Source organism: Syzygium oleosum, unplaced genomic scaffold (genome assembly GCF_021117445.2).
Source record: "Syzygium oleosum isolate NSW1041296 unplaced genomic scaffold, Sole_v2.1 Sole_v2.06, whole genome shotgun sequence".
In the NCBI taxonomy this organism is placed as follows: Eukaryota; Viridiplantae; Streptophyta; class Magnoliopsida; order Myrtales; family Myrtaceae; genus Syzygium; species Syzygium oleosum.
The window spans coordinates 8452299-8466062 of NW_026607490.1; the positions used below are offsets into that span (position 1 = coordinate 8452299).

The 13764-nt window shown below is 40.0% G+C and overlaps 2 protein-coding genes across 2 annotated transcripts; one reads left to right on the forward strand and one right to left on the reverse strand.

Annotated features, from left to right (window-relative positions):
* Nucleotides 1–954: 954 nt before the first annotated feature.
* Nucleotides 955–3484, reverse strand: LOC115690815 (uncharacterized). Its single transcript, XM_030617295.2, has 4 exons — nt 3356–3484; nt 2702–2859; nt 2519–2599; nt 955–1280 (listed from the first exon to the last, which is right to left on the reverse strand). Exons 1-4 carry the CDS (start codon nt 3441–3443, stop codon nt 1146–1148), a joined length of 462 nt encoding a protein of 153 aa, XP_030473155.1. The 5' UTR covers nt 3444–3484; the 3' UTR covers nt 955–1145.
* A 6984-nt stretch (nt 3485–10468) lies between these two features.
* Nucleotides 10469–12461, forward strand: LOC115690805 (ammonium transporter 2 member 4-like). The gene is made up of 3 exons (XM_030617280.2): nt 10469–11056; nt 11461–11746; nt 11851–12461. The coding sequence occupies exons 1-3, from the start codon at nt 10469–10471 to the stop codon at nt 12408–12410; spliced, it is 1434 nt and encodes a 477-aa protein (XP_030473140.1). The 3' UTR covers nt 12411–12461.
* Nucleotides 12462–13764: the final 1303 nt, after the last annotated feature.

Below are 13764 nucleotides of genomic sequence, written 5' to 3' on the forward strand. Positions count from 1 at the left end.
ATTATGTCTGAAGTTTTTCGATATTAGGATTTGGTTATTTTTTATACTACAAAAACCTTCTTAAAAAGATTTCAAATCTCGAAATACTTCTCTTTCTATAATATAATTCCTTTGCATTGTGTATTTGTATCAATAATTGTTTCCATTATTGAACAATTGAAATATGATGTAATAAACTGAATCTTTTAAATATCAATTTCTTGCACACATAGTGCACATTTGCTAGTTCTGTAAAAAGAGTGCAATTGAGCAAAACCTATAGTATCATAGAATTTAATTACGTTTATCTCTTACCAAGAAATAGCTAGTACATAATAGTAAAATTGACTTTTGCACATTATATAAAGAAATATTTCATGAACTGATTCTTTTCTTTTCGCCAAAAAAATTGAAGTGCTTTGTCAAGAAAAAGTAAAATTTTAGTAGGAAAATCTCTTGAGAGTATATTATAAAATTACATCCATTGATATCTAGATCCAAAGTAACGAACAATTAAATTAACTTTACAAGAATTATAATTTACTGATGTTTATAAATTCATGTAAAATCAACTTTATTATGCACGACAAGGATATCATATACATATATATATAAATAAATAAATATATGTAAAGGATTACAGTTGTACCTGTACAGTAGCATAGCGATAAAATTTGACTTCGCTGCTTACAATGCAATACTCTTTTGAGAGTACAGTTATTTCAATTCCATCCACTAAAACATATAGCTATAAGACACAAAATTAGAGTTTTAATGTTGCTTAGAAAATTATGTTTACTTAAAAGAAACGATAAAACAATCCAATAGCCCTAAATTTAGTCCATGCGAAAATCGGGTTTTGTAAATAACTTATAAGACATTTGATAAGAGGAGAGTGATTTTATATATAATGGAAACCCAATCCGCAAAACACATTCAGTTACCAAATGACAAATGATATATATATATATATATATATATATATATATATATTAATTTCGCACAATATTTCCTTCCGCTTATTGGGCTCTATGGATTATATAACTCTAAAATTAAATACAATTGAATATGCAAGGATAGGAGGGAAAGTTTCAGCAAACATAAATTATCAACATATCTTTAAGATATAAAATCCATGCCAAGCATGAGTAGCTGCGCTGGTGCCTTCAGAAAGCTAACATCATCCTGATGAACTCTTCGTAATTAATTTGGCCATCACCATCCAGATCCGCCTCTCTCATCATCTCTTCCAGTTCTTCCTCCGTTAACTTTGCTTCCAGGTTGATCATCACACGCTTCAACTGCAATTACCCACCATTTTAGATGAGTTTTCAGTCCAAACTCTAGAGAAATAAGTAAGTAAAACAGCAGAAGAATCGAAATCTCTTATGTTTCAACTAAACCGAAATCGAAAGGGAGACCATCACGAGGGATAGAGTCATAGTATTTTTACCTGCTCAGTTAACCTTTACTACAAATAGATTAATCTATTCGGGTGATTTTAATCGTAAATTACATCCATCTCTTACGCAATTTTTATTGACAGCATATCAAGAACAGATGAGTTATGCGACGTGGCTCGCTTGCAGGTAGTTATGATCAAACGAGCATGTATATATATGGAAGAGAAAGCGAATAAGTTCGTTAAGTCCCACATAATCACGCTTTTACTAAACTGAAGTTCTCTTCTTCTTCCGGTTCACTGACTTAAGCATTGGAAGGGTCTTCCTGAGGAAGTTTCGGCGCAGATCAGTGGAAGTTCTTCGAAACATCATGAAGTTCGAGAGAAGCGATATATGTAAGTATTTTATAAGTAATCGCCAAAACCTTTGTCAGGGACTTCCATCCTTTCTCTCCCTTCTTCATGTTAATTCTGGTGTGTAAGGTTAATATTTGCTCCTCATATTAGTCTAGTCCCAAAGAAGGAAGATAAGTAACGGGTTTGCAACTCGTAGATAGAAAACCAAAGACTAAGTGGATCATGTCGAAAACCCTAAATAAGAAAAGAGACGTCAAGCAGAGTAAATGAAGCTAACCACAGAAAGGTTGTTCAAGATCAGTAGAGTGATTTGAGAAGAGAATGAAAGCACAGAGAAAAACGATAAGGCTCCTTATTTGCGTAAATTGTAGAAAAAATTCTGCGAGTGGTTTTATAGAATCATATGCTGTTAAATGATGCAAGATCCCCAAACAAGCCATATTCTCTCATTCAAAGTATCTCTATTTGTTGTTATTTACATTTACAGGTAATACAGTGGTTAAGAACCTTTGATAAGCTGGTAATTTATATCGGACATTTTGTGGTTTGTGAGATATTTCACGGGTCTGGAGATAATACTTACCTAAAATGGGGTTCCTCGTTAAAAGTAGAGATTTTACAAATACGAATTCAATTCATAAAAGTTATTCAAGATTTCTCTGTCACCTTCCCTTCCTTTTAATGTGGTTTGGTTAGGAGGAATTGCTCTAAGATACGAACAAGCTACAATTAATGAATTATAAGCTGAACAAGGAATGTGGGGTTAGAAATAATTCAAACCTCATTAGGAGATATGTAACCATCTTGATCCTTGTCAATGACCTTGAAAGCTTCCTTTAATTCCTCTTCGATTTCGGTCTCCTAAACATAGATATCACCAACGCATATACGTTCATCCAATCAAATACTCGCAAATATGTAATTTCGGTGAAACTAGCTATTTATATTTAAGTATGATATTACCTTGATTTTTCTGGCCATAAGATTCAAAAACTCCCCGAATTCTATAGTCCCATGGCCATCAATATTGACCTCGTTGATCATGCTTTGAAGTTCTTCCTCTGTGGGATTTTGGTCCAAGGATTTGATTGCAGTTGCCAATTCCTTAATTGTAATGCTTCCTGTGTACCAAGCAAGCCAATAATCAATTTTCAAGGAAGGCAAACACGCATTAGGTGTTGAAATATCATAACCAGAATACCTGAAAAATGAATCTAGTATAGTTACACAGTTGCATAGAGAGAACAGAAAAGGTAGAAGCAGTTGTTGTATTCTCTTGTAATAAACACATGATCATTATGTTAGGATTCAAGATTTCACAGCCCAGGTTCAAGTCGTAAAGAGCCATGAAAATGGGAAAAATCAAACTTCCAACAAGCCTGTTAATCTTTAACGGTGTAAACTATTTGGACAACGCTATCGACATAAAAATTTTATATCCCAAAACTATCACGGAGAACTGTATGTTACACCCCTTGAGGAAGTAGATCATGTAATAGCAATGAATCAAAAAAGCTGGCAAATAGAGAAAGCGAGTTTACGAAAAGATTGTTTACAAAAAAAACAAGTATATAGAAATACTAATACAGGTACAAAAACAAAAGAACTGAGGGCTACCATCTCCATCCTTGTCTAGCAAACAAAACGCTTCCCGGAACTCATCAATCTGCTGTTTAGTTAACACATCCCCTCTATTTGGCTTCATATTGATCGATGCAGAGAGAGAGAGAGAGAGAGAGAGAGAGAGAGAGAGAGAGAGCTGAGACGATACAACCCCAGTTAGTTCTTGCACGAGTTCTTATACTGAGGTTTTCATTTTCAAAGGTGGTCATCTGGTGGGCTGTCTCTTTCATTTATTACATTAGACTGAGAAATTTGGAACAAAGAACACATTTTGAACGGTCAAATATGAATCTACTATAATTTTGTCTCAACGTGTACTGGAGGTGTTTTCTCAAACCTTTTTCATACAACAATGCCGGAGAAGAATGTCAAAGTGGCCAAGGGTTCCTCTGTGCTCTTTTTCTTACACCAATTCATGAACGAGCTTCGAATTCTATCCCACCGAACGTGACTTTGACGACGCGGTGTAAAACGAGACTCAAAACGGGTTTGATGATGACGTGAGTAATTTATTCGAACCTCAGCATTTAAAATTCATTGCAGATTTGGTTAAAATCCACCAACAATTTTCCCTAGTTTGATCCAAGTTGTTACCGGTTTAAACAGTTGTTGAAATTGTAAGGTTGACTTTCAAGTCTGCCGGTTCATAAATGAAGAATTTAGGGGTACGATGGGGGTGTAGAATATGAGTATTGTGGAAACTGCCCATTATTAGCCTGACTATGATGGATGTTTCAAGTCATTCACTGCCTTGTTGAGAAACCAAGAGATGATCCATTTCTCCTTTCTGCCGTTTGTGGAAGCAATACTAAAGCTGAACGGAGGTGTCTGTGGGAAAACATTACCTCATTCTCTACTAGTAATATAGGAAATATGCTTTGGTTACTAATAGGTGATTTCAATGAAACGACAGATATAAATGAATGGATCGAACCTAATGCCTGATCGACTTTTGGAATGGATGAGCTAAACACTGTGATTGAGGAGCTTGCGCTAATCGAGCCTCCTTCCACAGGCTCTTTCTTCACATGGACAAATAAAATGTTTAATGATAATCTTAGAGCGAGCAATATTGACAGGGTCTTCATTAATGCAGATTGGCAGGACATGTCCTCTCACTATTCAGTAGAATTTTGGCTACCGGGTGTCTCAGATCATTCTCCGTGCCTGATGTGTCTTAACACTACTGCTATGAAAAGTAAGCCCTCTTTTAAATTCTTCAATTTATGGACCGAAAGCCACAATTTTCTACCAATAATCCATGCTTGCTGGCAACAAGAAATTAGAGAATCCAAAATGTTCATTCTAGTGAAGAAGCCCAAAGCATTGAAACAACAACTCAATCACCTGAATAGATCTCAATTGGTCACTTGCATTTGAAGGTCAAGAATGCCAGGGAGAACCTACAATGATTACAATAGGATCTTGCATTGGACCCTTACAACATGAACACTTGGAATGAAGAAAAGGCACAATTGGAACAACTACTAGCCCTTAGCAAACATGAAGAAGTCTTTCTAACGTAAAAATCTAGAAATTTATGGCTCAAGGAGGGGGACAACAACAGGAGGAGTTTCTGTGCCTCCATGATGCAGAGTAGTGCTCAAAACAGAATTAATTAGCTCTCACTTGATGATGGAACTATTATCACAGATGAGGAAGCTCTTCGAAATATAATTATCTCTTATTATCATCGCATACTTGGTAATTCTAGACATATCTGTATCCCTTACGAGCGATATGCCTCCTTATTCCTTGAAGATGTCAGTGCCCTCATTGCTTCACCAGGCTTTCAACAAACTAAATCCCTAGAGTTCTCAAAGGCCTCAACAATTTCAAAGCTCCGGGTCCAGATGAATATAACAATTTATTCTACAAAAAAACCCAGCTCATCATAGGACATGATATAGAGGATGCTATTATGGAATTCTTCTCCTCAAGAAAATTGCTAAAAGGTATAAACTCTACTTTGATATCCTTGTGCCGAAGGTCCCAAATGCATCCCACCTCACGGATTTCAGACCTATTTCATGCTGCAATGTTTTGTATAAGATATATTGAAGTTACTTGTAGAAAGAATCGGTTATGTCCTTCCTTCGATTGTTGGCCTCAACCAAACTGCTTTCATCTCGGGAAGACAAATCTCGGAGAATATTCTGCTTTGCATGGAACGCCTTCGTAAGTACCATAAGGGTGACAAAGGTAAAAGTGTGGCAATAAAAATTGACTCCGTGAAAGCTTATGACTTGGTAAAATGGGAAGCAATACTCAGGGTTCTTGAAGCTATCAATACACCCCAGCACTTGATTGATCTAATAGTTTATTGTATAACTACACCAAGGTTTTCAATAAACCTTAACGGTGAACAGGTTGGCTATTTTGCTGGTACCAATGGATTAGAGCAAGATGACCCACTCTCTCCTTATTTGTTTGTCATGGTTATGGAAATTTTTAACAGAATCATCATTGAGAAAGTTGCTCTATCTTCTATCAAGTATCATTGGCACTGCAAAACAGAAAAAAATACTCACTTATGCTTCGTAGATGATTTGTTTCTTTCTGCTCATGGGGATGCAGATTCTATCATTTGCGTTGTCGACACACTTGATGAATTGGCAACTCTCACAAGACTGCACTTTAACCCAAATAAATGCCAAATCATTTTCTCTGGGTTGTCCGAGGAAAAAAAGGGCACCATATTGGATAACACGTCTTTTCCCACAAGTACCCTCCCTATTAGATACCTTGGTGGTTCAATTGTCACTAGAAGACTCACACACAGATTGCAAAAGTCTGACCGATAAAATCTTCAAAAAAAATAGAAGGCTTGGGCATGCAACATATTAGCTATGCTAGTCATCTCCAATTAGCCAAATTGGTACTTATTTCCATATGTACTTATTGGATGCAAATGTTTTATTCCCAAAGAAAACCATATACAATGTGGTGAAGAAGATTAGACAATTCTTATGGGCTAGAAATATAGAAGGCCACAGATCGCAGAGATTTGCTTGGGAAGTTGTTTGCTCATCAAAAAGGGAGTATGGACTAGGGTTGCTCGATGTAAAATTTTGGAACAAAATTTTGCTAGGCCGTATGCTTTGGAAACTCATAAACTGTCCGTCTTCTTCCATGTGGAGTAAGTGGGCTAATAGCATTAAATGTAGAGGCAATCCGATTATGTAGCTTGAAATCTTAGCGTGGTATTCTTAAATTGAGATGGACTTTAGCTTTAGCTATTTCTCGGCAAATGTATTGTTGCAAAGAGATATATGATGGACTCATGGGTGTGGGACCGGTTGTGGAATTGTATCATTTGATTTGGACAGGTGGTGTCAACAAACACAACTTTATCGGCTGGCTTGCTTGTAGAGAGACTTCCAATAGTAGAGAACGTATCACGTTGGATGCCTGAAGTAGACGTCCATTGTAATTTCTGTATGCCTAGTTTGGAAAACCGAGAACATCTATTCTTTCGATGCACCTAGACTTGAAGCTTAAGGCAAAATAGCCTCACACTATATGGAATTCGACGTCCTTTAGGAGGATGGAATGATGAATTCCAATGGATGATTAGGGCTACCAAATGCAAGGACTTGGCAGCACGGCTTCTCAAGGTATCCTTCCCAGCGACCATATATTGCATTTGGACGGAGCGTAATCGTAAACATTTCCAAAACAAGTCAAATGATGTCACTATCATCTTGGCTAAAGTTCGTAAACTTGTTAGAGGGCAAGCTTCGTACTACAAGAATTTTAGACCTTCCTAGACTAATGTAATATTGGCTACTGTATGGAGACTCCCTAACTCCATTTTCTCATGATCTCAGCTATATTTACAATGTTGTAGAATACCTCTAAGCTTATGTACATCACCTTATAAATGATACTTACATTTTACACCCAAAAAACAAATAGATCGGGCTGGTCTGTATGAAAAGGATTTTCTGATTAGGGCAAGCACAGGCTATCCAGACTCACATACAATACATTTTGCACTTAAAAAGAGAAAAAGGTTTAGAATTGGTTGAGACGTGCCTCACACGCTTGTGGAATTGAATTTCTACATAAAAATGAAAAGGGATAGTCTGAAAAGGGTCCATATATTCCTTGTGCAAATATTTCCACGGATTGCGTATTGGTCATTAGAGACAGCTTGTGCAATCTTTCCTCTATCGTATACCTTTGACTTTGTCGTTTCCCATTGATATTCAGATATGGCCTTAGGCTGTAAAATGGTCGTGAAGATGGAAAATTTATGGTCAACAAGAAATGAGAGGAGGATGACCCTAAAATTCTGGTGATTGAGATATTTCTGGCGTTTCATATGTGAAAAGCACAAATGTATCATTTATTAATTTTATTGAAGTATCGTTTATTTTATTTTATTTTTTCGGTCGCATATCATTTATTTTATTCGATGGCTGGAAAATGAATGAGAACACCCAGATGACTGAAAGTCGTATGGTTCCCACTACACAAAACGAGTCATGTTAGGGTTTGAACATACAATGAGGAATAGAAGGAATTTTATAAAAAGGGACTGCCAAGGAATTTGGTGTGTGCTTTAAATTATCTTTTAACTATAGCTTGATTAAGACAATTTGTCAATTTCATTTCAATACTTGGGTTGCATTTGTTTGTCTGAAATTTGATATTTTTAGAAAATATTTTCAAAGAAATCATCTTCCAAGAAAATAATAATATTTTTTTTGGTGTTTGGATGAAATTTGAATTTGAACTGGAAATTATTTTCCGTCATTTAGAAAGGAAAACTTGATTTTACTTTCTTGAGGAGACATGCACTATTTGTATGATATAAAGGATACCCACCTACCCGGGTCCTGTTTGCAGGAGTCAAGGTCTCTCAGGCCAGCCACTGGGAACCCGAGCATTGGCATTGGGGACCTCAGCCAGTCTTTGGTGGAGTCAGGCTCGCGTGCCGTTGACTTGGACGCGAGAGCCAGCTACCTCGACACGATCGCTGGTGACCGAAGCACGAACATCGGGTCTTAAGCCCAACTTCGAGGTACTTGAGCCTAGCATTTGTGGACCTGAGCTCAGTAGCCGAGGAATCGAGCCTGAGAGCTAGTGACTTGGACGTGGGAGTCGAGTACTCGAGCATGACTATTGGGGACCCGGGCACAAGCATTAGGTCCCAGGCAGCTGCAAGGACTCTGGCACAAGCACAAAAGTCCTGAGCCCAACCTTTGTGGAGCCCACCTTGGGCGACTATGACTTTAGCATGGGAGTTGGTACCCGAGCATGGTCATCGGGAACCTAGGCATGGGACCGGGAGCCTGGCCTCGATGGACCCGAGCCCAGGTGCTTGTGACTCGGGCGCAAGAGCCAGGTACTCACGCATAGCCACGAGGGACCTGAGCATGGGGGATTCCAGGCTTGACTTAGGGTTAGCTTCTATGGACCTAGGCCTGACTGTCAAGGACCCGAGAGAGGAAATCATATTCTTGAATTTAAGTATAGATATTCCGTTGTTAAAAAAAGACTTTCCGTTGACTTATTTATGAAGTTATCCAAATGCCGTAAAATGAGGAAAGTGTTTTTTGATAGAAAAGTTTTTCACGAAACAAACAAGCTTTGAATAGCCATTAAAGTTAGTGAAAAGACCGTGCACTATTTTTGCGCTTCTTTTTGCTTGCTTTGTGTAGGGTTTCAGATTTCTGTGCTTATATTTGAGGCATGATCCGTCGTTATATCTGATTTAACGGTTTTTATTTCGTAATTAGCACATTGATGTTTGTACAGGATCCAAAAAGGAATGTTGAAAGAAAATAGTTCCCTAGTCAAACCACATCATGGGTAGAAACGATTTAAATATTGTTAAGGCGCATATATATAAGATAATCAATGAGGCTGCATCCAGTGGCATATAATATATGTGTGTGTGTGTGTGTGACATCTATGACATCATAGTTTTAATTTAGTAAGCTCTTAATTCAGTGTTTTAAGTTTTTTAGTGACATTCAGTCCAATTTGCTTAGCTGCTTAGCAAGCTGGCTAGCTTATAGTGTGTCTCAACATAAATAGTAGGTCATGTATATCCATGACATATGGACAATATTTTTTTGGGAGTTTACAAGACGAATTTTCATTTAACAATTTTATATATATATATTGCTAGAAATTTACTTAACATATATTTTTGTAATAATGGAGTACATAACTCATTGAGAAGTCTCACTACTTTTCTTATCCCACATGCACCGAGTCAAATGATAAAGCTAGTTAGATTATCTTCAGGGCTAACATGGTGGATGAATTTTAGAATGGTAATTGTATTTATTCTAAGTACTTATTAGATATAAAATGTTTCCCTTGTTAAATATATCTGTAATTAATCACAATTATGACCATAAGATAAAGCACCAGAAGATCAATCGATTGCTATTGACCAAGAAAAAAAATGAGAAAATATCTCATCTTATCAGATGAAATTGAGTACGTAGAATTGTTTTACCAATTTGGTCAGGCAATTAACCAGACCATGCAATGCCGACACCACCTAACATGGCAAGTTTGGTATATTAATATAGAGCAAAACGCACTTATGTCATTCCTCTGTCTCTTATGATTTTATAGTCATAAATCAACCTGCCTCTTGATTATAGTCACTAGCCTTAAAAATAAATAAATTAATTTACTCGATGTAACAAGGTGAGTGCCATTTCTTTGAGATGCTGAAGTAGTCGAGTGATGGGTCCATTTTGAACTTTTTTGTATGGCTTTTCTTGATCGAGCCATTATGCCCAAGTTCTGCCTCTTGGTATATTCTCCGTCTTCACTCCATCTCAATCGAGTTCCAAAGGATCCAACTTAGTTCATTCCTTGAGCCGGCCTTTCTATCTTAATCTAATGCAAGTACACTTGCAAGCCATATCCTTAATGCACAAACATACAATTCCGAAATGATCATAAATAGACATTGTGTAAAAAGTACCCTCTCTTCTCTCTCTACTTCAACACCCTCCATTCGAAACCTACCCATGACACATATTTTTGCTACATCCAGCTTCTGGTTTTAATTTTTGGTCCAAGTACCCTTTCTTATTTGTCCATCCAAGTCGGATCCGACCGACTCGTTCTGCAATGGCGCTTCCCGCGAACCTTTTGCCGGATGAGGCAAGCCCCGAGTGGATGAACAAGGCCGACAACGCATGGCAGCTGACAGCAGCCACCCTCGTCGGCCTCCAGAGCATCCCGGGCCTCGTGATCCTCTACGGGAGCATGGTGAAGGGGAAGTGGGCCGTGAACTCGGCCTTCATGGCGTTCTATGCGTTCGCGGCCGTCCTTGTCTGCTGGGTCGGATGGGGCTACCGGATGTCGTTCGGGGAGAGGCTAGCGCCCTTCCTGGGGAAACCAGGCGTGGCCCTGGACGAGGGGTACCTACTGGGGCAAGCCTTCCTGGGACTGTTCCCAACGGCGACAATGGTTTTCTTCCAGGGCGTGTTCGCGGTGATCACGTTGATCTTGGTCGCCGGCGCCCTCTTGGGGAGGATGAACTTTAGGGCATGGATGCTGTTTGTGCCATTGTGGTTGACATGTTCCTACACGATAGCCGCTTATAGCATATGGTGCTCGGATGGATGGTTGGCTAAGCTTGGAGTGATTGATTTCGCTGGAGGTTATGTGATCCATCTTTCCTCCGGCGTTGCCGGATTCACTGCGGCCTATTGGGTACGAAACTATGAAGAACATATATTGGATCTCTTTCGATGACACATATATCGTCAAAAGAATTTGTTTTATCACATCATAACATTGTTAGAAATAATAAGACTTGCTACTAAAATTTGTTGACTAAATGAGTTGATGAGATAATATTGGATGTCAAAATGAGTAGGACTCATGCAAAAGTTGTCGGGTTATTTAGCAATTTATTATTGTCTAATCGCTTTTGCCACATACGAAAACCAAGTATAAGGTGAGATATCATGTACATAAATAGTGATATCTATTCACTAAGCCCTTCTACTTACTCAAATTCAATCTGAAATCACTCCTTCCATTTACAAATCATTATGTCATCCCATTTTGACCCGTTAATCAACTCATATTTTAGCTTGAATTTCATTGTTTAGGTGGGTCCAAGAGCAGAAAAGGACAGGGAGAATTTCCCTCCGAACAACCTCATATTGATGCTCGCAGGAGCAGGGCTGCTTTGGATGGGGTGGACGGGTTTCAACGGAGGAGCACCGTTCGCCGCCAGCAGCGCCGCATCTCTGGCCGTCCTCAACACGCACGCGTGCACCGCCACGAGCTCGCTGACGTGGCTGATCCTCGACTCCTTCCTGCTCGGCAAGCCTTCCGTGGTTGGTGCAGTCAATGGCATGATCACCGGCCTGGTTTGCATCACTCCTGCAGCAGGTTAGCTATCTTTCGATAATACGTGATGTATGTTAATATCCACACAATGCAACATCAAGGGTTTTACAGCGGGCACACTAACATAGAGCAAGATCATGTGCCAGGAGTGGTCCAAGGCTGGGCGGCGATCCTCATGGGAGTCGTCTCCGGGAGCGTCCCGCGGTACACGATGACGGTCCTCCACAACAGGGTCGGGCTCCTGAGGCGGGTCGACGACCCGATGTCGGTGCTCCACACCCACGCGGTCACCGGCACCCTGGGCGGCATCCTCACCGGGTTTTTTGCTGTGCCGAAGCTGTGCCGCCTCTTCTACATGGCACCCGGCTGGGAGAAGTACGTCGGGCTTGCCTACGGCCTCCAGAACGGGACTGCCCACGCAGGGTTCAGGCAGATGGGGCTGCAGCTCTTAGGCATCGGCTTCATCGTATGTCTCAACGTCGCCGTGACGAGCTCGATCTGCTTGCTCGTTGGGCTCGTGGTGCCGCTCCGGCTGAGCGAAGGGGAGATGCGGGTCGGGGACGAGGCGATCCACGGAGAGCGAGGGTTTGCGCTCGCCGGGGACGGGGAGAGATTCGAGATTGCCAGGAGCAATTCGGTTTATGGCATGGAGTATGAGCCTCCTTCGATTGTGTCTGGATCTCTAGGAGATGTTCAGATGGTGTGATCCTTCAAATTTTTCAAGTTGGAAAAATGGAGTCCAGGTACAAATTAAGACGGACCCACATGACTGAATTTTGGAATTTGCGATTGTAAATCTTATGTCCGTTTACATGTCTTTTGGAAAAAAATTTCCGAGCAATAAGACAACCGTGATATTACCTGCGAACACCGGCAGTCAGATCGCATATTCTGAAAGTGAACTATCTAATCAGTTCTGAAATCTATTGTACAGATATCAATTCAGTCATAAACATTTTGATTTTACCAATTCAGTCATAGACTCTTGCGGGAAACTCTATTATGATCTTTCCAGCCAACTTTCGCCAGAAATGGCTGACGTGGAGGTATGCCAGGTGCAACGACGACTGAACCGCCACATCAGTGAGTTCAGGTGAAAATTGACCGAAATGACTACATTAAAATTTTGCACAAAAATTTAGAACTAAATCGACAAATTTAAAAAGATTTTGGACTGAGTTGGTGTCTATGTAATAGATTTATGACTGATCAGGTAAATTTGTTAGAATTAGGCACAAAAAACACAACGAAATAGAGAGTAAAAGCGGGAAAGAGAAATCGAGACACAAGATTCATCTAGGGCTGTATCCAGCAAAGGATTCCACTGTAATTAGCACATCACATATCTCTCCGTTACAGCCCTCAATTACAAGAGAACGCGATTATGTATACTCGATCGCTATTTATGGACACAAATCCAAACTACCAATAAAATACAGGCCCAAATTACACAAGCCCTCTGGCTCGCGGGGGGTGCTGCCTCCTACAGCTCCCTCCGGGGCGCCCCCGCCAAATCCTGGCCCCTCTTACCGGGGAGCAGGACCCCCATGCCTTCCCGAACCACGCCCTCAACAAATGTTTCCCCACATAATCTTAATATTTGGTGTCAATTCTTGTAATTTAAGAGGTGAGAGTAACCACGGCCCGTTTTGAATGGTCCCGCTACTTATTCAATGGTCATCATTCCCCACTGATTTCCTTAAGAGAAAAGTAACGCAAACTACACGGCGAAAACATATATTTAGTGCCCCGCCAAAGACCGTTGACCCCACCGGATCCGTTCCCCATTCAGCCCCGCGTTTAATTTTTGTCGCCCCTACCGCTTTCGCCCTCCTATCCCCCCCGAAATTACGGGGACTTGCCCCCGCCCTTAAATAGAAACGGATTTGATTATAAATGGATTGCGCGTCGCTTAAAGTGGAACTCCACATGCACCTTTTTGTGATCTTTTTGGCTTCCAAAATGGATCATCACTTTCCCTTCTTTCTTTCTTTCTTTCTCTTTTAATTCGCCAATTTCTAGAAGGAGTCGACTAGAAGTGTGGCCCTCCTCGAGAATCC